At 44.4% G+C, this 25002-nt stretch overlaps 1 protein-coding gene across 1 annotated transcript in view; it reads left to right on the forward strand.

Annotated features, from left to right (window-relative positions):
• The window catches only part of LOC142214574 (cathepsin S-like), a 54141-nt gene that overhangs the window by 14108 nt on the left and 15031 nt on the right, over positions 1–25002 (forward strand). The window contains exons 9-11 of the mRNA XM_075283516.1: positions 18300–18358; positions 18877–19098; positions 20506–20671. Coding sequence (XP_075139617.1) covers positions 18300–18358; positions 18877–19098; positions 20506–20671 — 447 coding nt within the window. The remainder of the gene's footprint in view (positions 1–18299; positions 18359–18876; positions 19099–20505; positions 20672–25002) is intronic.

The raw sequence follows: 25002 nt of genomic DNA on the forward strand, positions 1-25002 counted from the left end.
CTCATACTCAAAATTATTTTTGGTATGTATTGTATATAAAACTTAATGAAAGACTTACACGTCATCTGACAGACTTTATTCAGAATATTGTAAATAATTATTTTTTATGTAAAAAAATAAATAATGTCAAATATTCTGAATAAGGTCTGTCAGAAGACGCATAATAGTCTTTTATTAAGTTTTATATATTACTAGCTGGTACCCGCGACTTCGTCTGCGGTGATTGTAGAAGTGGGTATATACAGGTGTGGGTAAGGTTTTCGTACTGTGTATAAGGGATGGGATATGAAATGTAACTGTGTGTCTTGTTTTTGCTGTAATTCTGAGAGCACATGAGACTTTTGTGTTGAATGTAATTTGTATTTCAGCTGCTATACGGTGTTGGTATAAACTGTACATAGTGACTTTGGGACAGAGGTATTTCAGGTTAATATACTTCGATATACGACATTGTATGAGTTGTTATTTTGCGCCAGTACATGTAAGTTTTGGGCACAGGATACTCTTGAGTAAGCAGCATAAAGTCTGGCCCTGTGCATGACAGTTTAGTAACTCCATGTGCCTCTTATTAATAGCAATTAACCCCATCATGTCCCTCACATTAACCCCAGTGTAAGAGTTACTGATAGAGATGAGCAAGTACTGTTGGGATCAGCCGATCCGAACAGCACGCTCGCATAGAAATGAATGGACGTAGCCGGCACGCGGGGGGTTAAGCGCGCTGGCTAAATCCAAGCGGAAGTACCAGCTGCATCCATTCATTTCTATGGAGCGTGCTGTTCGGATCGGCTGATCCCCACAGTACTCGCTCATCTCTAGTTACTGATATGTGAGAGACTTGGAGGCAATAATTAAGTATCTTCATTACTGAGGTCTTTTATTAGTCCCTCCATATGTCTCACATATTAGTAACCTTTATATGGGGCACACAGGGGTTAATATGAGGGACATGATGGGGTGTATTCCTATTAATGTGAGGCACATGGAGTTACTAACACTAAACTAATAACCCCAAATGCCTGACATTAATGAGAATAGGAACTAAAGGAAGGGAGCTGTGTGTTTCTTACTTTCAGTTTGCTAGCAGCTTCGACAGGAGCTATCACTATAGATGGCAGAGACCTGAGCGATTAAGCTCCACCCCCTGGGTTTCCTGCACATCTCACAAAGGGGAGTGTCCTTATGCCTCAGCTCTAGCAGAGACTTTATTTAACTCTTGCAGGTCCTGTGCTGCTGGCATGCCAGTGAAATATGGCAGGAGTGCCACTCTTGGCATGTGTGCCAGGGGTTGCTGACCTCTGCTGTAGGGGGTAATATGAATTTTGTGGCTTGCTATGGTCCAAAGTGTGTGAGATTGCAGAGATAGTGATGTGAGTTTGGGTTTTGTGGGGGTCCTGGGAAAAACGTATGTGCGCTATTGTGACGAAAAGTAGCCTATTGCGCAATCGAGTGTAGGGACTATGTTTGTGGAAAATTTCAGCCAAATCGGTGGAGCGGTTTTTGCGTGATTGACCGCCAAAGATCCGAACATCCAAAGGGTCCTGGGAAAAACGTATGTGCGCTATTGTGACGAAAAGTAGCCTATTGCGCAATCGAGTGTAGGGTCTACACTCACCGGCCACTTTATTAGGTACACCTGTCCAACTGCTCGTTAACACTTAATTTCTAATCAGCCAATCACATGGCGGCAACTCAGTGCATTTAGGCATGTAGACATGGTCAAGACAATCTCCTGCAGTTCAAACCGAGCATCAGTATGGGGAAGAAAGGTGATTTGAGTGCCTTTGAACGTGGCATGGTTGTTGGTGCCAGAAGGGCTGGTCTGAGTATTTCAGAAACTGCTGATCTACTGGGATTTTCACGCACAACCATCTCTAGGGTTTACAGAGAATGGTCCGAAAAAGAAAAAACATCCAGTGAGCGGCAGTTCTGTGGGCGGAAATGCGTTGTTGATGCCAGAGGTCAGAGGAGAATGGCCAGACTGGTTCGAGCTGATAGAAAGGCAAACATCCGAACATCCAAAGGGTCCTGGGAAAAACGTATGTGTGCTATTGTGAGGAAAAGTAGCCTATTGCGCAATCGAGTGTAGGGACTATATTTGTGGAAAATTTCAGCCAAATCGGTGGAGCGGTTTTTGCGTGATTGACCGCCAAACATCCGAACATCCAAAGGTTCCTGGGAAAAACGTATGTGCGCTATTGTGAGGAAAAGTAGCCTATTGCGCCATCGAGTGTAGGGACTATGTTTGTGGAAAATTTCAGCCAAATCGGGGTCCAAAGTGTGTGAGATTGCAGAGATAGTGATGTGAGTTTGGATTTTGTGGGGGTCCTGGGAAAAACGTATGTGCGCTATTGTGACAAAAAGTAGCCTATTGCGCAATCGAGTGTAGGGACTATGTTTGTGGAAAATTTCAGCCAAATCGGTGGAGCGGTTTTTGCGTGATTGACTGCCAAACATCCGAACATCCAAAGTCACAAACCCACAAACATTTCACATTTATAATATTAATAGGATTATTTTTTGGTATATAGTGCTTAATATCTTGTTTGAGTCGATCAAGGCTTTGTCGGCACTGTGTGAACTTTTGATTGTATAAGTTTCCGCAAAACTTGTTTGAATAAATACAACAATGGAAATGCAACTTATTTATCTGTATGACGTTATGATTTGCTGCACTAACAAAAGTGGAGAATGAGAGAATGTTATCTTAGCACGGCAGTATGACTCCTACCTCACGCCATCACTCCCTTCTTTCTATTGGTCACGTGGCGCCATTCTGGGGAGATTTAGCCAGTGCGAAGAAGGGACTGGTCACGTTCGGTTGTTTCTTTGTGGTGTGTGCAATGGCTTCACGTGGTTGTGTTAATCATCCAGACGTATTTTGCTACATATGGGGCTGTTATACGACAGGAAAAAACGAAGGCAAAATATTACGCCTTTCGTGAAAAAAGCTTATTTCCAATACTTCGGGATTAAACTAGCAGATCAGGACAAAGTGTGGTCGCCTCACAAAGTGTGCCGTGCATGTGTGGAGGGGTTGAGGAACTGGAAAAGTGGAAAGAGGGCATCAATGCCAATCGGTGTAACCATGGTGTGGCATGAGCCAAAAAATCACAGTGATGACTGCTATTTCTGCACAGTGAAAATCGTGGGCCATACCAGAACCAGTAAGTGTAACATTGTGTATCCCAATATCCCATCTGCCATAAGACCAGTGCCCCATAGCGAATACATCCCTGTGCCATCCCCGTCCAATGTCAAGCCCTCAACAGACACAGATTCAGACGGTGATACAAGTGATGGGACGTACCAACTGGACAGTATGTTAGGTATGTTTGGTATGTTTGCTTTTAAATATGTATTTATGTTTATCTATCCCTTACACAATCATTCCATCCCTCCAGATAAGATTTTCACACTTTACAAACGTTGTCATATAGCAATGTCATTAAAAAATTACGTTGTTTTCACTTTTCACATTTCCATCATTATTGAAAAAACCTGACGTGATACGGAAATTTGAAGATCATTTTCAGAATCTGCAGAAAAAATCCATTCAGATACACCTATTCATTTGAAAACAACAGAAAAAAGTTGAAAAATTGCGTATCAGTGTAATATAACTTGTTTGGGACTGACTGTTACTAAGATGTGTTTTACATATGTGTATGTATATATATATATATATATATATATATATATATATATATATATTTATATATTAGCTTCTGCCCATGGCTTTGTCTGCGGGTTGTTGGCGTTGACGATCCGCCTATATTCAGCAAATTGCTGCCGTCGATGGTTTGCCTGCTCCAGCATTTTGGCGGCTCGCAAGCTGTTCTGCTGCTGACCTTGTTCCTCACACTGTGCCTGTGATTGTTCCGGCATCTCAGCAGCTCGCTGGGACGCCATATAATGAACGTGTTGTTGGTGTTGATGATCCGCCTGCTCCGGCGTTTCAACAGCTGTTAAGCTGGCCTGCTGCTGAACTCGTTCCTCAAGCTGCACCCGGGATTGTTCCGGTATCTCAGCAGCTCGCTGCAACGCCATATAATGAGCGTGTTGTTGGCGTTGATGATCCGCATGCTCCGGCATTTTGGCAGCTCTCAAGCTGGCCTGCTGCTGAACTTGTTTCTTGCACTGTGCCTGTGATTGTTTAGGCTTGTCAGCAGCTCGCTGGGACACCATATAATGAGTATATTGTTGGCATCAATGATCCCCCTCAGCTCTGCTTGAGGAGAACTCTGTGACTTCTGGCTACCTTCATAGCTCTCATTGTTTGCGACAAATTAGATTTTCTTTTTCCCGACATGTTGAAAATTGGCAAACTGACAATTTTGATTAAAGGTATTTGGCCATGTTTGTCAGCATGTTGCCTGGAGCAGATCTGATAATATGCAAATCTATGAACACTGAGGGTTAGCTGAGTGTTTACACAGAGATAACAGACCTGGCTTTCTCAGAAGCTGAGATAAGAGCAGTGTAATATAGTATGTGAACATAAATTCATAACAGTCGTGAAGCCATGTCATTTACCGGGACAAAAAGTAGCCTATGTTTTAATTGAAGTTACAATCTATCTATGTGCCAAATTTCATTCAAATCCATTCAGCCGTTTTTACGTGACTAAGGAACAAACTGCCAAACACACAAACTTTCACATTTATAATACTGTATTAGTAGGATTATAATATTAGTAGGATAGGATTGTATATACAGTATATATATTTTATATAATTTGAGCAAATAGAATAACATAATACCCCTAAGACTAATAAATAACAGTACAGTGACCAAATAATACTACCAAACAGTGAACAGAGGGACTAAATAATACTTTCATATTATGACTGAATACTTTTATCATGACAAACCAAAATCACCAGATGAGTTGAATCCGGGACTGCTGGACACGACCTGGAATCCTGGCCTGTCCCGCAGAATCAGGGACATATTCTGTGTACCAGAAAAGGTCCCGGGCACCACATAAGTGAATTGTAATTTTATTTATAGTTCCAAGCGGGAAGCGGGATGGGGGGGGGGGCAAACGGAGCCATCTCTAACACTAAGGGGGCACCAAGGAGTGCTGGGAAAAATGTGCAGGTCGTATCTCAGGTGTAGGAGGCACTCACTGTCCGTCTCCTACCATCTTGCCACCAACCCCTCATGCAGGCTGGGATCTGTCGCCTGAGGCAAGATGCTCATCTCTCCAAACAGTGAATGAGTAATAGTACTATATCCGTCATATAGTTACTAGATACCACAATACTGAATATAATACTACAATACTGTTACTGTCTAATGCCATCATACTATTACTACCACATACTGTTAATATCACCATACATTGACTATATAGTCCATACAGTCACTCATACCAAAATGAAGTACGGTAATAAGACCATTTTAACAGTGAAAGAATAATACCGCCATACTGGGCCTAAATAATACGACTAAAATGACTATATAATAGCACTATACAGTGACCAAACTTAACTGAATACTAGTACCATACTGTTGCTCAGTAACATAATACTGGACTAAATAAAATCATCATACTAGTAGCCATAAAATGATGGAAAAAATAATGCCGCAATACATTGACTGAATAATGTTGCAGTGACTCAGTACAATCTGGTCAGTGAATGCCTCATGGTGTATTTATTTCTGCTCTTGTGCATGGTCCCCGACCCGGCCTAAATTAGGAAAAAGATGAAGACGAATAATAAGTAGATAGAACCTGTTCAGACACCTGCCCCGGCCCCTCCGGAGTTTGTCCAATTCCTGGAAAATAATAATGTACTGTCCTAGACATAGTAGTGTGTGACGGGGGAAACAGCTGACTATTAGGAGAGAGATGAAGCCTGAACACCGCTGTAACCTAATTTTCTTTATGTAGACCTGTCCAAAGTCAAAAAAAACGTGTGGATGTTCCAAGAAATGCAAGGTAAGAAAATTATATTACACATCATAATGATGATTAAAAATACATTTGTAATATAACTTGTATGGGACTGGCTGTTACAAAATGTAAGCGGGTAGAACAAACAAATATTGTCAAACAGTGAGAAAATAATACCGCTAAGACTAATGAATACCACCATACAGTGTCCAAATAATATCACCGTACAATCACTAATCCTAGCAAACTGTGATTGAATAATAGTGCCACATAGAGATGAGCGAACAGTAAAATATTTGATATTCGTTTCGAATAGCCGCTCAATATTCGACTATTCGAACGAATATTGAACCCCATTATAGTCTATGGGGAAAAATGCTTCGTTTCAGGGGATCCCACCATTCAACTCAGGAGAGTCACCAAGTCCACTATGACACCCCAGGAATGATGCCAACACCCTGGAATGTAACTGGGACAGCAGGGGAAGCATGTCTGGGGGCATCTAACATGCCCAAGTCACTGTATTATGTCGGGATCCCTGTCAGCTTGTGATATACGCGAGCTGACTTTTTCCCATAAGAATGCATTGACCAGCGTTGATTGGCCAAATGCCATACAGAAGTACGGCATTCGGCCAATCAACGCTGGTTCTGCCAGAGGCTCATCTGTGAGGAGGCGGAGTCTAAGATCGGACCAGAATGGAGACTGCTGTGGACCACTCTTAGACTCCGCCTCCACCGGCAGAACCAGTGTTGATTGGCTGAATGCTATAGCATTCGGCCAATCAACGTTGGTCAATGCATTCCTATGTCGAGATATAGCAGTGCTGGCACTGCTACACCGGAGATTTAGCAGAGTTGAGTGTGCACTGAACCTTGCTGCACACTCAGCTCTGCTGCATCAGACTGCTACATCGGCCAGCACTGCTACATCGGGCCGTGCGCTCAGCTGGGCTATTCCTGAGATGCTGCTGAGCAGAGCGCACTCCCAGCACTGCTACATCGGAGATGAAGCAGAGCTGGCTGTTGGCTGAGCTCGGCTACTCCAGAGTAGCCAAGCCAGCGCACGGCCCAATGTAGCAGTGCTGGCTGATGTAGCAGTGTCCAATGCAGCTGAAACCCAGCTGCACACTCAGCTCTGCTCTCCGATGTAGCAGTGCTGGGCGTGCACTCTGCTTGGTTGCATCTCTGGAGTAGTCCAGCTGAGCGCAAGCCCCGATGTAGCAGTGCTGGCCGATGTAGCAGTGCAGCAGTGTCCAATGTAGCAGTCCGATGCAGCAGAGCTGAGTGTGCTCTGCTGCTTCTCCATGTAGCAGTGCTGTGTCAGCACTGCTACATCTGAGATCGGACCACAATGGAAACTGCTGTGGACGGATCTTAGACTCCGCCTCCTCCGGCAGAACCAGCGTTGATTGGCCGAGTGCTATAGTCTGTATGGCATTTGGCCAATCAACGCTGGTCAATGCATTCCTATTGGAAAAAGTCAGCTCGTGCACATCGCAAGCTGACAGGGATCCCGACCACATAGAGTCCCAAAAGAGCTGGGTGAGTGACATTCCCCCTAAATAAAGGTAATCCCTAGCTAATCCTGTCTGTAGATCTGTCCCTGTCTCACAGTCACATAGTTCACAGTCTCATATGAAACGGATATTAAACCCACCATTCATCTACAGTACATTGGAGGTCACCAATTCCTTTTTCCGATTTTTTTTCGATGCCTCCGTTGTCGTAGTTCCTGTCCCACCTCCCCTGCACAGTTATTGGTGCAAAAAACGTGCCAGGGAAGGGGATACAAATTTTTACTGCATTTGCCTCGTGGTATTCGATTGGAATTGAACACCTCGAACGGTCTGATATTCGATCAAATATGCATTCCATCGAATGGTGTTCGCTTATCTCTAGTGCCACATAGTGACTGAACACCGGTGTAACCTACTTATCTTTATGTAGACCTGTCCGAAGGCAAAAAAACCATGTGGATGTACCAAGAAATGCAAGGTAAGAAAATTATATTAGACATCATAATAATGATTAAAAATACATCTATAATATAACTTGTATGGGACTGATTGTTACAAAATTTAAGCAGGTAGAACAAACAAATGTTGTCAACAACAGTGAGAAAATAATAGCACTAAGACTAATGAATACCACCATACAGTGTCCAAATAATATCACCGTACAATCACTAAATAATTCTAGCAAACTGTGATTGAATAATACTGCCACACAGTGACTGAATAATACCTGTACACCGGTGTAACCTACTTATCTTTATGTAGAAATGTCCGAAGGGAAAAAAAAAGTGTGGATGTACCAAGAAATGCAAGGTAAGAAAATTATATTACACATATTACATATTACATATATTACACATCATAATATATATTACACATCATAATGTGTGCTACTGAGGGAGAAGCTGAACCTTGGTGGAGTGGACCATCACCTGTCCGACTGGATCTTAGACTACCTGACAAACCGACCTCAGTATGTGAGAGCCCGGGACTGTGTGTCCGACACTGATCTGTAGTACGGGGGCACCACAAGGTTCGGTTCTTGCCCCATTTCTCTTCACACTGTACACTGCTGACTTTAGGCACAACTCATCCAGCTGTTACTTACAGAAGTCCTCCGATGACTCTGCTATAGTCGGCCTTATCACTGATGGCGACGATAGGGAATACAGAGACTTAAACCGGGACTTTGTGGAATGGTGCCAGCAGAACCAGCTCAGGATTAATGCTGGGAAGACCAAGGAGATGGTGGTGGACTTTGGGAAACGGAGAAGTGCTCCGACCCCGGTGGACATCCAAGGGACATGTGTCACGGAGCAAAGGTATACGTCTTCCTCCGGAAGGTCTTTTGAATCAACACGGACGCAAGAGGTCGGGAGACAACAGCAATTTATTGTAATCCACAAAGTTAGTAGCCGGCGGCGGTCACATCAACCGTAATAACAATAAGTCCACAGAAGTCACAATCCAATGATAACTTTGGTTCCTTGGTCCTGTAACTATATCCTGGCTCTCTACAGAGCTGTGCACAGGCCGGCTAACACATACTAACTGCAAGCTACAACTATATACTAAACTGTTACTTCCTCTATCTGTGGGTGGGAAGGGCTGAGGCACAGATCCTTCCCCCCTCACCTATACCAAGGAGAGCAGACTCCCTGTCTCTTTTGAACAATGCACAGTCCAACATCTTCTTGGAGACACTGATCAGATTATCTCCACCCATTGTCCTCACTGGTCCTCACTAGTTAGAGGGATTTGCATACAATGTGCTAACACACTAGACCCGAATCAGCCAACTACACACTGATGTTTACAACAGGTTAGAGAATACATTCCACATGAAATATATATTACACATGGCCTATAGTATAGACTCTAACCATCCCGTGACAACCCCTCCCCCTCTCAAAACATGTGCATGACACAATTGGCCTACACAGGTAAATTGGGGAATGCACATCAGTCTCTATAGCTCATATGTCCTCCTGCCGGGATAACCCATCTGTGTTCTGGTGTTGGTTCCCTCGGCGGTACTGAATGGTAAAGTTGTAGGGTTGAAGGGCTGGCATCTGGCAGAAAATCCGGTCGATCCATGTTGGCGTCTCTCTGAGCTTGGCTTCGGGTCACTGCTCCCACAAAGTGGCACTGTAGATTTCCAACATCGTTGCCTAACAGAACATCGGCCGGCAGCCCGCTCATCACACCAATTGTGCATCGTTTTGGTCCATAACCATAGTCGAGTTCCACGGTAGCTTTAGGAATACGTCTTTGAGTACCCCCTGCCAACTTGATAGAAATGCCAGGGCCCTCCTCTAGGGCCTCGGGTCGAACCACTCGGGGGTCCGCTACCGTTAGGAAAGCTCCCGAGTCCCGGAATCCAACAACTGTTCGGCCATCCAGTAGGACCTCCTGCAAGTGCTTCCGCTGAAGGTTTGCGGGATGTGTGGCGGAAGGCTGAATCCCATAGACCCCTGGAGGTGGAACAGATGGGTCATTCATGGAGTCATCTGGAAATGGGGCCAAACTTTCAGTCCTAGGGGTGGTTCCCAGGTAGTGAATAGGCCGGGATGCCACGGTGGCCCGTGCCCCCATGTTAACAGGGCAACTAGCTTGCAAATGTCCAGGCCGCCCGCACCCAAAACATCTGCGCTCTAGCATTCTTCCAGTAGGTCGTTGTCTAGGGACAGGGTTGTTCATAGCTGGAGGCCGATGGGCTGGGGCAGGGGTAGAGGGGGAATTGTAATCCTGAGGCCGGGCACAAAAGGTGGGTGGCTGGCTGAAGGGTGTCTGGCGGACTGTGGTAGTTTTCCGCTCCTCTGCAAACAACCTCTTCCACTGCGGCTTGATGGTCAGGCCCTCATCTGCAAGGGAAGCAGCTTGCTCCACTGTGGCTGGGTTCCGTTCCAGCACCCACTCACGGATCTCAGCGGGGCACTGGGAAAAGAACTGTTCCTTAAGTATGACTTGGAGGATCTTATCGACTGTGACAGCCTCCTCTCCTTCTAGCCAGCGCTTGCATGCTTGCTTCAACTTGTGGGCGAACATGTGGAAGGAGCTTCCCCCATTGTAAGACAAAGAGCGGAACTGAACTCGGTAGGTCTCTGGAGTGACTGCATAATACTTCTGCACCGCTCTTTTAATGGCCTCATAGTCCCGCTGATCACTAGGGTCCATGGCTCTGAGAGCTTCCGCAGCCCCATCTCGTAGGTGCCCCACCAGATACCGGACCCAATCCTTCTCTGGGACTTCCATCAGGTGGCACTGGTGTTCGAAGTCCTGAAAATATCCATCAACATCCCCAGCCGCTTCATCAAAGGTCTTGAAGTGTTTATGGGAGACATATGGTGGTTCTCTCACTGTTGGGCTGGGGGTCGACGTTTGATTATAATTCCGCGTAGTTATCTCAGCCATTCGCATTTCATGCGCCATTCTTTCCTTTTCATGCGCCATTCTCTGTTCCTCCTTCTCCGTTTCCTGAGCCCTCTGTAATGCTCTACTCCTTTGCTCTGCAGTTGCTCCTAGCCCCAGCACTGCCAATTCCTCCTCATACAAAACAACCCATCTGCTCTTTTGGGTCTGTACCTGCCACTCCCGTATCTCTCCAGTCTCCTGGGGGCAGCCCTCCTCATGGTCGCTTTGCAGGGTCATCTCCTCCAGTGCCTCGATCAGTTGCTCTTTCGTTCTTCCCTGGTAACTCAGGTTTAGTTCCCGGGCTCTTACTTGTAGACTTGCCATAGTCCAGTTCCTGTATTCTGAGGTTGTGGCTCCATTAATCGCTGGGCTGCTGTAGTCCATCTCGCTGTCCGCTGTTGATCCCACCGCTGCCAACCAGTTGTCACGGAGCGAAGGTATATGTCTTCCTCCGGAAGGTCTTTTGAATCAACACGGACGCAAGAGGTCGGGAGACAACAGCAATTTATTGTAATCCACAAAGTTAGTAGCCGGCGGCGGTCACATCAACCGTATAACAATAAGTCCACAGAAGTCACAATCCAATGATAACTTTGGTTCCTTGGTCCTGTAACTATATCCTGGCTCTCTACAGAGCTGTGCACAGGCCGGCTAACACATACTAACTGCAAGCTACAACTATATACTAAACTGTTACTTCCTCTATCTGTGGGTGGGAAGGGCTGAGGCACAGATCCTTCCCCCCTCACCTATACCAAGGAGAGCAGACTCCCTGTCTCTTTTGAACAATGCACAGTCCAACATCTTCTTGGAGACACTGATCAGATTATCTCCACCCATTGTCCTCACTGGTCCTCACTAGTTAGAGGGATTTGCATACAATGTGCTAACACACTAGACCCGAATCAGCCAACTACACACTGATGTTTACAACAGGTTAGAGAATACATTCCACATGAAATATATATTACACATGGCCTATAGTATAGACTCTAACCATCCCGTGACAACATGTATTGAGATAGTCAGGACCTATAAGTACCTGGGTGTTCTCCTCAACAATAAACTAGACTGGGCTGATCACCTGGAGGCGCTGCACAGAAAGGGCCACAGCAGACTCTACCTGCTCAGGAGGCTGAGGGCCTTCAGAGTCCAGGGGACACTTCTTAGGACCTTCTTCAACTCTGTGGTTGCCTCAGCCATCTTTTTCGGTGTAGCCTGCTGGGGGAGCAGTATATCAACCAGGGACAGAAATAGACTTGACAGGCTGATCTGGAGGGCCAGCTCTGTCCTGGGGAGCCCCCTGGACCCAGTACAGGTGGTGGGTGACAGAAGGATACTGTCCGGATACTGTCCGTGGTGACCTCCATGCGGGAGAACAAATCCCACCCCATGTATGGGACCTTGATGGGACTTGGCAGCACTGTAAGTGACCGTCTGCTTCACCCCAAGTGTGAGAAGGAGCTATCGCAGGTCCTTCCTTCCAACCGCGACCAGGCTGTATAATCTACATCAGTCCAAGCAAAGATCACTCCACACAGAGAACTAAATGACTATAAAGTCTTCATTCTTTCTTCTCTGTTCCTTAGCTGCTATGGACTCCTAGCAGGGTCGGACTGGCCCGCCGGAGCACCGGGGAATCCCCCGGTGGGCCCCGACTTAAAGTTTTCATTTTAACAATGCAGATGCATTGGTCGGGGCCCGATCGGGATGGCCAGGGGCCCCCAACCGGGTACCTGGCCAATGCATCTGTCTCCCCACACAGGGGCCCCCATTAGCTGATGCTGAAGCTGTATAGCATGTGCAGCTTCAGCCTCAGCTAACGGCCTTTCCCTTCACTTACCTGCAGCTGCTTTGCTGCTCTCCTGTGAGGTCTCTCCTGCTGCCCGCACGCACTTCCTCCCCCTCCCCCCTCCTCCTCACACTGAATGCTCTTGCATCGCAGCGTGTGGGGAAGACAGGAGTCGTCTGCTGAGTTCACTACTGCTGGAATAGGTGAGTAAATTCTTTTTGTAAAATCTGTATGTTTAATATGTATATATGTGTACATTTGTGTAAAGTATGTGTCCTGTATACTGTGTGAGTACTGTATGTTTGTATACAGGTATGTGTGAGTATATACAGTATGCTATAATGTGTATGTATATATGTGTGTGTATATATAGTATTCATACAAGTATATATGACTTATATATGGTATATGAATGTATATAAATGTATATGTGCTATAGTATTGTATATGTGTGAGTATAAATATGGTATATGTATAAGGCCTGGTTCACATCTGCGTTCGGTGAGTTTGGGGAGTCTGCATGGGAACCCCCCCGAATGGATTACCAAACGCATTAGCAGGCGGTGTGCAGTGAAAGTATGCGGACCCCATAGACTATAATGCGGTCCGTGTGCTTTCCACGCGGTGTCCACACGAGTCATGTGGACAGGAAAGTAGATTGTGAAGTACTTTTCTGTCCGCATGTTCTTTGCGGACACTGCGCAGAAAGCACATGGACCCCATTATAGTCTATGTGTGCTTTCACTGCACAGCGTCTGCTAATGCGTTCGGTAGTCTGTTTGGGAGGGTCCCCATGCGGACTCCCCGAATGCATTACTGAACGCAGATGTGAACCAGGCCTGAGTGAGTAGGTATATAGTGAGTGCAATCCCATCCACACATTGCAGAAAAACACACATGGCGGACACACTGCAATTTCCAAAACTGTTGCGGTTTTGGAAATTGCAGCATGTCACTTATATCTGCAGAAACACCTGCAGTTTCCCTATAGGTATAAGTCTAAGTTCACACAGGGTTTTATGCTCCGGAACCTGAGGCGGAGGCTGCCTCAGGTTCCGGACCAAAAAACAGGTAGCCTTGACTGAATGCCGGTGCACTGCACCGGCATCCAGTCACGCACTCTGCTCCAGATTAGGCCCAATAAATGGGCCTAGATGGGAGGAGGGAGTGTCTTCAGGCCGAATCGTGAGGCGAAATGACCTGAAGAATGAGCACCTCACTTCTTTTTCCAGGAGCTGGAACAAAACGGCTCCCGGAAAAAAAAGAACTGACCGGCTCCTATTGATTTCAATGGGAGCCGTCTTTTTGGTCAGGATTTTGAGGGTGATACGGCCTCAAAATCCTGACCACGAAACCCCGCGTGAACTTACCCTAAAGGAAACAAAGTCCTCAGAGGAAACCTTTGCGGAGTTTCTGCAATAAGCGCTGCAGGAAAAACTGATGTGTTGCCGCCGGGGTTTTTCCGGCATCGCTTTTTGCTTTGTCTTGCTACGTGGGGCTTTAGCCTAAGGCTGAGTTCACACGGAGTTATTTGGTCAGGAATCCACCTCAAAATCAGCCTCCAAAAAAGCCTCCAGATAGAACCAAATTCCTGACCAGAAAACTCTGTGTGATCTCAGCCTTATAGTATGATGCTCAGTATATTGAGATAATAAGGATGAGGCCCAACGGCGAGACGCAGCTAAAAAAAATAGCTGTGGAATAAATAGCGGCGAATCTCAATGTATTTTTTCCACAGTGTTTTTTTCATTGCGCTTTTGATGCATTTTCCCCGCACTTTCTCCCAATTGCGCAGCTGAATGTAACCGGCCATGTTTTTAGAAGCGCGCACATTTTAGAGTTTGTGGCTGTTTCACATCTTTTTTCCTGCAATGTGCAGATGAGGTAAATTTGATTAAATTTCATTCACTTTGCTGGTTCCTTACACATTTTTTTTTTTTTTCTGTAGTAGCCGCAGACGTTGTGTCTCTGCAATGTGAGGTTTCAGGTATTTATGGCCTATCCTGAGTATAGGCCATAAAAAAAACTTTAACCCTGGACAACCCCTTTAATATGCCCCACACAGTTTAACATCCCCCTTCCGCACAGGATGTTACCCTATCACTGCTCCCACACAATATAATGGCCCCATCACTGTACCCCATACATTATGGGGGACCAGTGAAGAGGTCACTGTATGGGGGGAGACCAGTGAAGTGGCCATAAAATATTTGTCCCAGACAACCCCTTAAAACATGTTGTCTATAAACTGGAGTGATCGCTGTGGTGGCCACCAGGGAGGTGTAAAATAATTATTTTTTTTTTTTTTTAAAGCCTACTCACCTGTCCCCCGCACCCCGTTGTCCCCACCTGTGTCTGTTTGGTCTCATGGCTTCATTTCTGGAAATCCTGTACCTAATTGGTCTCAGCGATCACATGTGGTGCAGGACTCCCAGCATGGAGGCTCCGGCACGAAACCGAATAGACACTACCGGCGGACAACGGAGCACCGGGGACAGGTGAGTATTCTTTTTTTATTTATAAGTTTTTTATTTTACACCTCCCTCCCAGCACATGGGTCGCTCCAATTCCTGAACAACCCCTTTAAAGGATTTAGCCATGTTTCTAATATTGATGGTCTGTCCTTAGGATAGGCCATCAATATTACATATGCGATGATACAACAGCCAGGACCTCTGCAGATCAGCTTTTTCCAGGACACTTCAGCTACGGGTAATGGTAACATTTCTAGGAGCCATGCTGTTCACTTGCCATACAAGGTGTAGCAGTAGGTATATGTAGTGCAAATGGTATAGTGCGTGAGTAGCATGGCTCCCAACATGTTATAACCTTTAACCACCCTGTCTCGGTACCGCTGATCTGCAGGGTCCTGGCGGTGGGCCCCTAGAAACAATTCCACTGGTGGGCCCTAGACACCCCAGTCCGACCCTGACTCCTAGTATATCTTTCTCAGCATATGTGTGTCTACTACTTCTGTAATATTTACTGTGTATTATCATGTATCTGTATTACTATGCAGCTGTAACATACTGAAATTTCCCCACTGTGGGACTATTAAAGGATTATCTTATCTTATCTTATAATAATGATTAAAAATACATCTATAATATAACTTGTATGGGACTGACTGTTACTGAGTGGGCTTCCACAGATACATATATAAATATGTACACAAATAGGGTATAATGAATATATACAGGGATGTAACTAGAAAAGACTAGGCCCCATAGCATACTTTTGACTTGGGCCCCCCATAACATAGCACCCCCTTTCCTGGCCCCCACACAGTATAACGCCCCATTTAAATACACTACAGTGGTCCCACAGTGGCCCATCAAACAGTATAATGTCCCAAAGTGGCCCCTGCAAATGACATAAAATCCTCCCCTCAGCAAGTGGCAAAAAAAAATTAGGTTATACTCACCTATCTGCAATCCTGATGAATACAGACTGCAGCCGCCGTCTCTGTGTCCACACGCAGGATGTATGTCTCAGCACAGGCGTCGCGTTGCTATGATGTCATTGCGGCACCCGTGCTGAGAAGCAGACAACGGTCTGTGTTCTCCCTGTCTTGTAAACTGCGGGCCTCATGTGGCTTGCGGTTTACAATTTTAACTAGATTGGTGTCTGCAGACACCGATCTAGTTAAAAGTAGAAACTATATTAATGGTGGCGCCGAAGTGGGCCCAGGGCAACCACCCCCTGAGTGGGCCCCTTAGGAGATTGGGACCACGGCACTAGTTTGCTGGGTGCTGACGCGCCGCGGTCCTGGTACCCACTACACTTAAGGTTTAGGCTACATTTTTTTCCTTGGGTTCCTATGACTTATTTTTGGTAGCCCTCATAGCACGGGATGAAATGTACATCGGGGCAGGGATGGTGCATGGTAATTTTTTTTTTCTTAGGGTGAACTTGGGTACTGCCTTTTTAAGGGTGTGAGTCATTGTGGGATTATAGGGAACGTTGGATAGGGTATAGCATCGAGAGCATTTCAATTGGATTTGTGCTCAGTGTTGCTGTTTTTAGTAAATAATACCGCCATACATTGTCTTAATTATGTTGCGATGACTTATAGGCCCATGTATATGTATTGACAAAGCACTGAATGCCCATTTGGCGACAGGTTGTTTCTTGTATACAGCATATATATGATCTTTGTTTCTACAGTCGCCCTACGGTTGCCCCACAGGGTGACTATCAGTTCCCAAAGACCTACGTTACATGACGTTACAAGCCCCAGGTTTCCTTCTTATCTTTGTTTAGAAATGTCCAAAGGCAAGAGAACAGCTTAATGGTTTCAACGCATCGTCTCATACTATCAGGAAGAGATCTGTCAGTGACACTAATGTCGAGATCACTGACCTGCCAGACTCTATAGATCGGAAGCCACAGGTAAGTTCCACAGGGGTCAAAGGTCAGGTAAGAATATTGTCTTGGAAGTTAGTATAAGTGCTTGTTATTTTTAACCTCCCCATAGCCTCCATGTACTATACTCTGGGGTCTTGTTAGACCCTAGAGTATAACACTGCTTTGAGGGTGACAAACCGCAAAAGTTTCAGGTTTGGTCTGAACCCAAAATTTTTTGAAACTTCGGATCAAGTCTGATTCTGAACGAATTGGTTCACTCATCCTTTATAGTCAATACTTGTACCAGAATGAAGTGATAAGATGAGTTTACCAATGCCGGGACTGAATAATATACCTCCTTACTATGACTAAATAATACCACCATACAGTGAAGGTATAATAGCACTCTATAGTGACTCAATAATGCTAACAAATAGTGACTGAATACTACCGCCATACATTAACCGAATACCATTATCCTGTAACTAAATTAAACCATCAAACTGGAACTAAATAATATCTAATGAATACTTCCACATAGTGAGTAAATAATACCGCGATACAATAACTGATTCATATTGTCATACAATAATGAAATAAATAATACTGCCATACGCAGTGGTTCAGTACAACTGAACTGTATGCCTCAGGGTCAGTGGCGTAACTAAAGTCTTGTGGGCCCCGGTGCAATCTTTTGTCCGGGGTCCCTACTTCATCCCTACAGTGAATTGTTGATAGTGATGGTTACGGGGACTAAGGAGTTTAGGGTAATCTATGGGTCTCCTTGGCTTATGGGCCAGATGGAAGCTGCAATCTCAATACTGATGCCAGGGCTTATGGGCCCCCGGAGGCTCCTGGGCCCTGGTGTGACTGCACCCCCTCAAGTCACGCCCCTGCTCAGGGTGTATTCATGTACACCCTATAGCAGGGGACAATAATCAATGAATGACTATATACAGGCCCATGGAAATGTCTTCCCGATTCGTCGACAAAGGTCTTGCATGCAGCTCTGTGCGGGGTCCGCTGCTAGGATAAATGATCATAGTGCAGGTCACACATCCCGGCGCTAACAATACAGTAAACATAATAGGTGAAGATTCGAGGAAAGTTGACGCCTGAACACCAATGTAATCTACTTTTCTTTATTTAGACCATTATGAAGTCAAAAGTCCAACATACTAGTTCGATAACACAAGTTCATCTTACTAGTTCGATAGAGAACACCCTTATTACCAGTTTTACAGAAAAAAGCAAGTTTAATGGTTCAACAGCCCCTCCGAGTAATGTCACGCCGAGCGCCAGCAATAACACTATTGTCAGCCCCACCGCCCTGCCAGACTCTGTGGACTGGAGACAAAAAGGAGCCGTCACCGAGGTCAAAAACCAGGTAAGAATATTGTCTTTGACGTATGATAGTAGCATAAAAAATGGAGCAAAATTGTATTATGTGGGCAAGGTCTTAAAGCATAGCTGACTCCATCTTGGTTATACTGTCTACTGGGGGTCTAAGGTAGTCTAAAATCCTCCTCCTGACTGATCAGTGACTTTGGCTTCGGCTACAACCGTACTATACAATGCCAAAGTTAATACCACCATGTAGTGCTGAAGCAATACCAAATAACAGCGCTATACCATGTCTAACCAATACTTCTGTGCAAATTATATCAAGGCTACGGGGATACAGGCTTGATCGCTGCACTCCGCTATGTGGGATAGTTATTGGCTGGGCGATTGGGTAAGGCTAGGTTCACTCTTGCACTGGATTCTCCCATAGACTACAATGGGGTCCACCAGGTCTCGTTTTTATGCTGGAGACTCCGACGTGGATGTGAACCTATCCTAAGGAAACCTAAAACATGGGGATTGTCATCATGACGAATCACCTGCATTTTCTCCACTTTCCAGGGTTCCTGTGGATGCTGCTGGGCGTTCAGTGCCGCAGGTGCCTTGGAGGGACAAATGAAGTTGAAAACGGGAAAAGTGGTCTCCCTCAGTTCTCAGAATCTTGTGGATTGTTCCTCTGCATATGGAAGTGCAGGATGTAATGGCGGTTTTATGACGCAAGCCTTTCAATATGTGGTAGACAAAGGGATCAATGCCAACGCTACGTACCCGTATCATGCATCAGTAAGTAGATGTCAATGATTGACCCCCAATAATCACAATATTAAATGTGTGGCTACTATAGACGGACGTGATTCCCAAATATTCTTGCAATGTCTCCTGGGTGAAGCTCTAAGGCTCCACGTTGCGACAATGCAGCTTTTTGTTTTAGGGTTTTTAAGCCAAAGCCACTACCTCCTACTCAATGCACTCCAGGCTTGGGCTCAAATAACCGCAACGAAATCTGCAACAACAAAAAAGCTTCATTTCCCCAACGTAGGGCCTTAGCCAATGGGGGGTGTCCAGGTTAGACTATGCCTTTGTGATTGGTGGTCAGGGCTACTTTGTTATAGAGCAAATGGTGCAACTGCACCAGGCCACCCTATGGCAATGGGCCCCTGTCAGCCTTCGGGAACAAGTAAGAGTATCTCATTGTCCCGGGCGGCATGTTCTGATTTCAACTCTGAGGATACAGATAGAATTGAATGCAGTGGTGAAGAAAAGAGCAGTCAGGTACCTGTTCCACCATTCACCCCGCTGTCTTCGACTTGGTGCAAGCTGGCCTGATGCAATGAAGCCATCATGCTTATTGTATGGGACTGGAGACAAGTCAAACTAAAGGAGAGCTGCAAACACCTTTGTGGGAATCAGTTTAGGTGAATATTTTGACTGGAGTGTGGGGCCTCCAAGGGGACATTATACAGCGAGGTGACCACTGTGCAGCATTATACTGCGGTACAGTCAAGGGACCACCAAGGGGGCATCATATAGTTTGGAGGAAACTAAGTTTACATTATACTATGTGTGGGTTACTAAGGGTGCATTATACTTTGTGAGTGTCATTGAGGATGCATTCTACTATGTGGGGAAACTAAGGGGGCATTATACTGTATAGAGCAGGGGTAGGCAAACTTTGACACTCTACCAGTTGGGAAACTACAATTCCCAGCATGTAGTATTTGGAGCTACCCACAGATGTGAATGGAGTTTCCGAAGCTTGCTGATACCTTGTATAGGGGCACCAATGGAGTGTCATACTACGTGAGGCCACTAAGGGGGCATTGTACTGTGTAGGAGCCTATAGGGGAGCATTATAAAGTGTGTGCCAGTAAGAAGTATTTTAACGTGTGGGGCTACTAATGGGTAGATTATATCTTGTAGGGGGTCATCATATTGTATAAGAGAACATAGGGACATCTTTCTGTATGTGGAGAACTAAGGAGGTATCATCAATCTGTTATACAAAGAAGGGCACTATTACTACGCAGGGGCACATAGGGACATGTAGGCAATGCAAAGGGGACTCAGGCACTGGTAGTGCAGCTCAGTCCCATTCACTATTCTTATAGGACATGGGAAAAACCTGGACATCCCCTTTAAATGCAGCTTTATCCATTGTGTTGGATCTAACTGGTTATATATCTCTTTCAGGCTGGACCGTGCACTTATAACTCATCGGCCAAAGCTGCCTCATGTGCAAAGTCCATACTGTTATCTCCAGGGACGGAAGATACTTTGAAGCAAGCCGTAGCCAATATTGGTCCAATATCTGTGGCAATTGATGCCGGACAGCAATCCTTCCATTTATATCACAGCGGTAAGGGGCTGCTCTATATCAGCAGGAGGGATAATGGGGTACAAAGGATTTGGGGTCCATGATCCACATTTCTATAATATCCAGCCACTATACATAAGCAAAACAGATTCATAATGAACTGGCTGTGACTCTAATAAACAACCAGAGATAAGAAGAGCCATTTTTTGATATTGCAGGTTTAGGGATGTGTTATAAGTCTATACTCCAAAGCAATGGTTGTTACACTGCTGGTGGAAGAATAACATCAACATTGCATAGTACTACATAATAAGTAGACGACTAGTGGAGCACAGTATATAGAATTATAGGAGAGAACTAGTGGAGCACAGTTTATAGAATTATAGGAGGAGGACTAGTGGAGCACAGTATATAGAATTATAGGAGGAGGACTAGTGGAGCACAGTATATAGAATTATAGGAGGAGGACTAGTGGAGCACAATGTATAGAATTATAGGAGAGGACTAATGGAGCACAGTGTATAGAATTATAGGAGGAGGACTAATGGAGCACAGTGTATAGAATTATAGGAGGAGGACTAATGGAGCACAGTGTATATAGAATTATAGGACAGGACTAATGGAGCACAGTATATAGAATTAAAGGAGGAGGACTAGTGGAGCACAGTATATAGAATTATAGGAGGAGGACTAGTGGAGCACAGTATATAGAATTATAGGAGGAGGACTAGTGGAGCACAGTATATAAAATTATAGTAGAGGACTAGTGGAGCACAGTATATAGAATTATAGGAGGAGGACTAGTGGAGCACAGTTTATAGAATTATAGTAGAGGACTAGTGGAGCACAGTGTACAGAATTATAGGAGGAGGACTAGTGGAGCACAGTATATAGAATTATAGGAGGAGGACTAGTGGAGCACAGTTTATAGAATTATAGTAGAGGACTAGTGGAGCACAGTGTACAGAATTATAGGAGATGGACTAGTCTGGAGCACAGTATATAGAATTATAGGAGGAGGACTAGTGGAGCACAGTTTATAGAATTATAGTAGAGGACTAGTGCAGCACAGAATATAGAATTATAGTAGGAGGACTAGTGGAGCACAGTTTATAGAATTATAGTAGAGGACTAGTGGAGCACAGAATACAGAATTATAGGATGAGGACTAGTGGAGCACAGTTTATAGAATTATAGTAGACGACTAGTGGAGCACAGTATATAGAATTATAGGAGTAGGACTAGTGGAGCACAATATATAGAATTTTAGGAGGAGGACTAGTGGAGCACTGTATATAGAATTATAAGGAGGAGGACTAGTGGAGCACAGTTTATAGAATTATAGGAGTAGGACTAGTGGAGCACAATATATAGAATTTTAGGAGGAGGACTAGTGGAGCACTGTATATAGAATTATAAGGAGGAGGACTAGTGGAGCACAGTTTATAGAATTATAGGCGGAGGAGTAGTGGAGCACAGTATATAGAATTATAGGAGATGGACTAGTGGAGCACAGTTTATAGAATTATAGTAGAGGACTAGTGGAGCACAGTTTACAGAATTATAGGAGGAGGACTAGTGGAGCACAGTGTATAGATTTATAGGAGGAGGACTAGTGGAACACAGTATATAGAATTATAGGAGGAGGACTAGTGGAGCACAGTATATAGAATTATAGGAGGAGGACTAGTGGAGCACAGTATATAGAATTATAAGAGAAGGACTAGTGGAGCACTGTATATAGAATTATAGGAGGAGGACTAGTGGAGCACAGTTTATAGCATTATAGTAGAGGACTAGTGGAGCACAAAATATAGAATTATAGGAGATGGACTAGTGGAGCACAGTGTATAGAATTATGGGAGGAGGACTAGTGGAGCACAGTATATAGAATTATAGGAGGAGGACTAGTGGAGCACAGTATATAGAATTATAAGAGAAGGACTAGTGGAGCACTGTATATAGAATTATAGGAGGAGGACTAGTGGAGCACAGTTTATAGCATTAAAGTAGAGGACTAGTGGAGCACAAAATATTAAATTATAGGAGATGGACTAGTGGAGCACAGTGTATAGAATTATGGGAGGAGGACTAGTGGAGCACAGAATATAGAATTATAGGAAATGGACTAGTGGAGCACAGTGTATAGAATTATAGGAGGAGAACTAGTAGAGCACAGTGTATAGAATTATAGGAGGAGGACTAGTGGAGCACAATATATAGAATTATAGGAGGAGGACTAGTGGAGCACTGTATATAGAATTATAAGGAGGAGGACTAGTGGAGCACAGAATATAGAATTATAGGAGGAGGACTAGTGGAGCACAGTATATAGAATTATAGGAGGAGGAATAGTGGAGCACAGTGTATAGAGTTATAGGAGAAGGACTAGTGGAGCACAGTATAATTAATTATAGGAGAGGACTAGTGGAGCACAATACATAGAATTATAGATGGAGGACTAGTGGAGCACAGTATATAGAATTATAGGAGGAGGACTAGTGGAGCACAGTATATAGAATTATAGGAGAGGACTAGTGGAGCACAGTATATAGAATTATAGGAGAAGGACTAGTGGAGCACAGTATATAGAATTATAGGAGGAGGACTAGTGGAGCACAGAATATAGAATTATAGGAGGAGGAATAGTGGAGCACAGTGTATAGAGTTATAGGAGAAGGACTAGTGGAGCACAGTATAATTAATTATAGGAGAGGACTAGTGGAGCACAATACATAGAATTATAGAAGGAGGATTAGTGGAGCACAGTATATAGAATTATAGGAGGAGGACTAGTGGAGCACAGTATATAGAATTATAGGAGAGGACTAGTGGAGCACAGTATATAGAATTATAGGAGAAGGACTAGTGGAGCACAGTATATAGTATTATAGGAGGAGGACTAGTGGAGCACAGTATATAGAATTATAGGAGGAGAACTAGTGGAGCACAGTATATTGATTTATAGGAGGAGGACTAGTGGAGCACAGTTTATAGAATTATAGTAGAGGACTAGTGGAGCACAGTTTACAGAATTATAGGAGGAGGACTAGTGGGGCACAGTATATAGAATTATAGGAGGAGGACTAGTGGAGCACAGAATATAGAATTATAGGAGATGGACTAGTGGAGCACAGTGTATAGAATTATGGGAGGAGGAATAGTGGAGCACAGTATATAGAATTATAGTAGAGGACTAGTGGAGCACAGTTTACAGAATTATAGGAGGAGGACTAGTGGAGCACAGTATATAGAATTATAGGAGGAGGACTAGTGGAGAAGAGTATATAGAATTATAGGAGATGGACTAGTGGAGCACAGTGTATAGAATTATGGGAGGAGGACTAGTGGAGCACAGTGTATAGAATTATAGGAGGAGGGCTAGTGGAGCACAGAATATAGAATTATAGGAGATGGACTAGTGGAGCACAGTATATAGAATTATAGGAGGAGGACTAGTGGGGCACCGTTTATAGAATTATAGGAGGAGGACTAGTGGAGCACAGTTTATAGAATTATAGGAGAGGACTAGTGGAGTACAGTTTATAGAATTATCGGAGGAGGACTAGTGGGGCACAGTGTATAGAATTATAGGAGTAGGATTAGTGGAGCACAGTATATAGAATTATAGGAGAGGACTAGTGGAGCACAGTATTTAGAATTATAGGAGGAGGACTAGTGGAGCACAGTTTATAGAATTATAGTAGAGGACTAGTGGAGCACTGTATACAGAATTATAGGAGGAGGACTAGTGGGGTACAGTGTATAGAATTATAGGAGTAGGACTAGTGGAGCACAGTATATAGAATTATAGGAGAGGACTAGTGGAGCACAGTATATAGAATTATAGGAGGAGGACTAGTGGAGCACAGTTTATAGAATTATAGTAGAGGACTAGTGGAGCACAGTTTACAGAACTATAGGAGGAGGACTAGTGGAGCACAGTATACAGAATTATAGGAGGAGGACTAGTGGAGCACAGAATATAGAATTATAGGAGATGGACTAGTGGAGCACAGTGTATAGAATTATGGGAGGAGGACTAGTGGAGCACAGTATATAGAATTATAGGAGGAGGAATAGTGGAGCACAGTGTATAGAGTTATAGGAGAAGGACTAGTGGAGCACAGTATAATTAATTATAGGAGAGGACTAGTGGAGCACAATACATAGAATTATAGAAGGAGGACTAGTGGAGCACAGTATATAGAATTATAGGAGGAGGACTAGTGGAGCACAGTATATAGAATTATAGGAGAGGACTAGTGGAGCACAGTATATAGAATTATAGGAGAAGGACTAGTGGAGCACAGTATATAGTATTATAGGAGGAGGACTAGTGGAGCACAGTATATAGAATTATAGGAGGAGAA

This window comes from Leptodactylus fuscus, chromosome 7 (assembly GCF_031893055.1).
Source record: "Leptodactylus fuscus isolate aLepFus1 chromosome 7, aLepFus1.hap2, whole genome shotgun sequence".
Taxonomy (NCBI): domain Eukaryota; kingdom Metazoa; phylum Chordata; class Amphibia; order Anura; family Leptodactylidae; genus Leptodactylus; species Leptodactylus fuscus.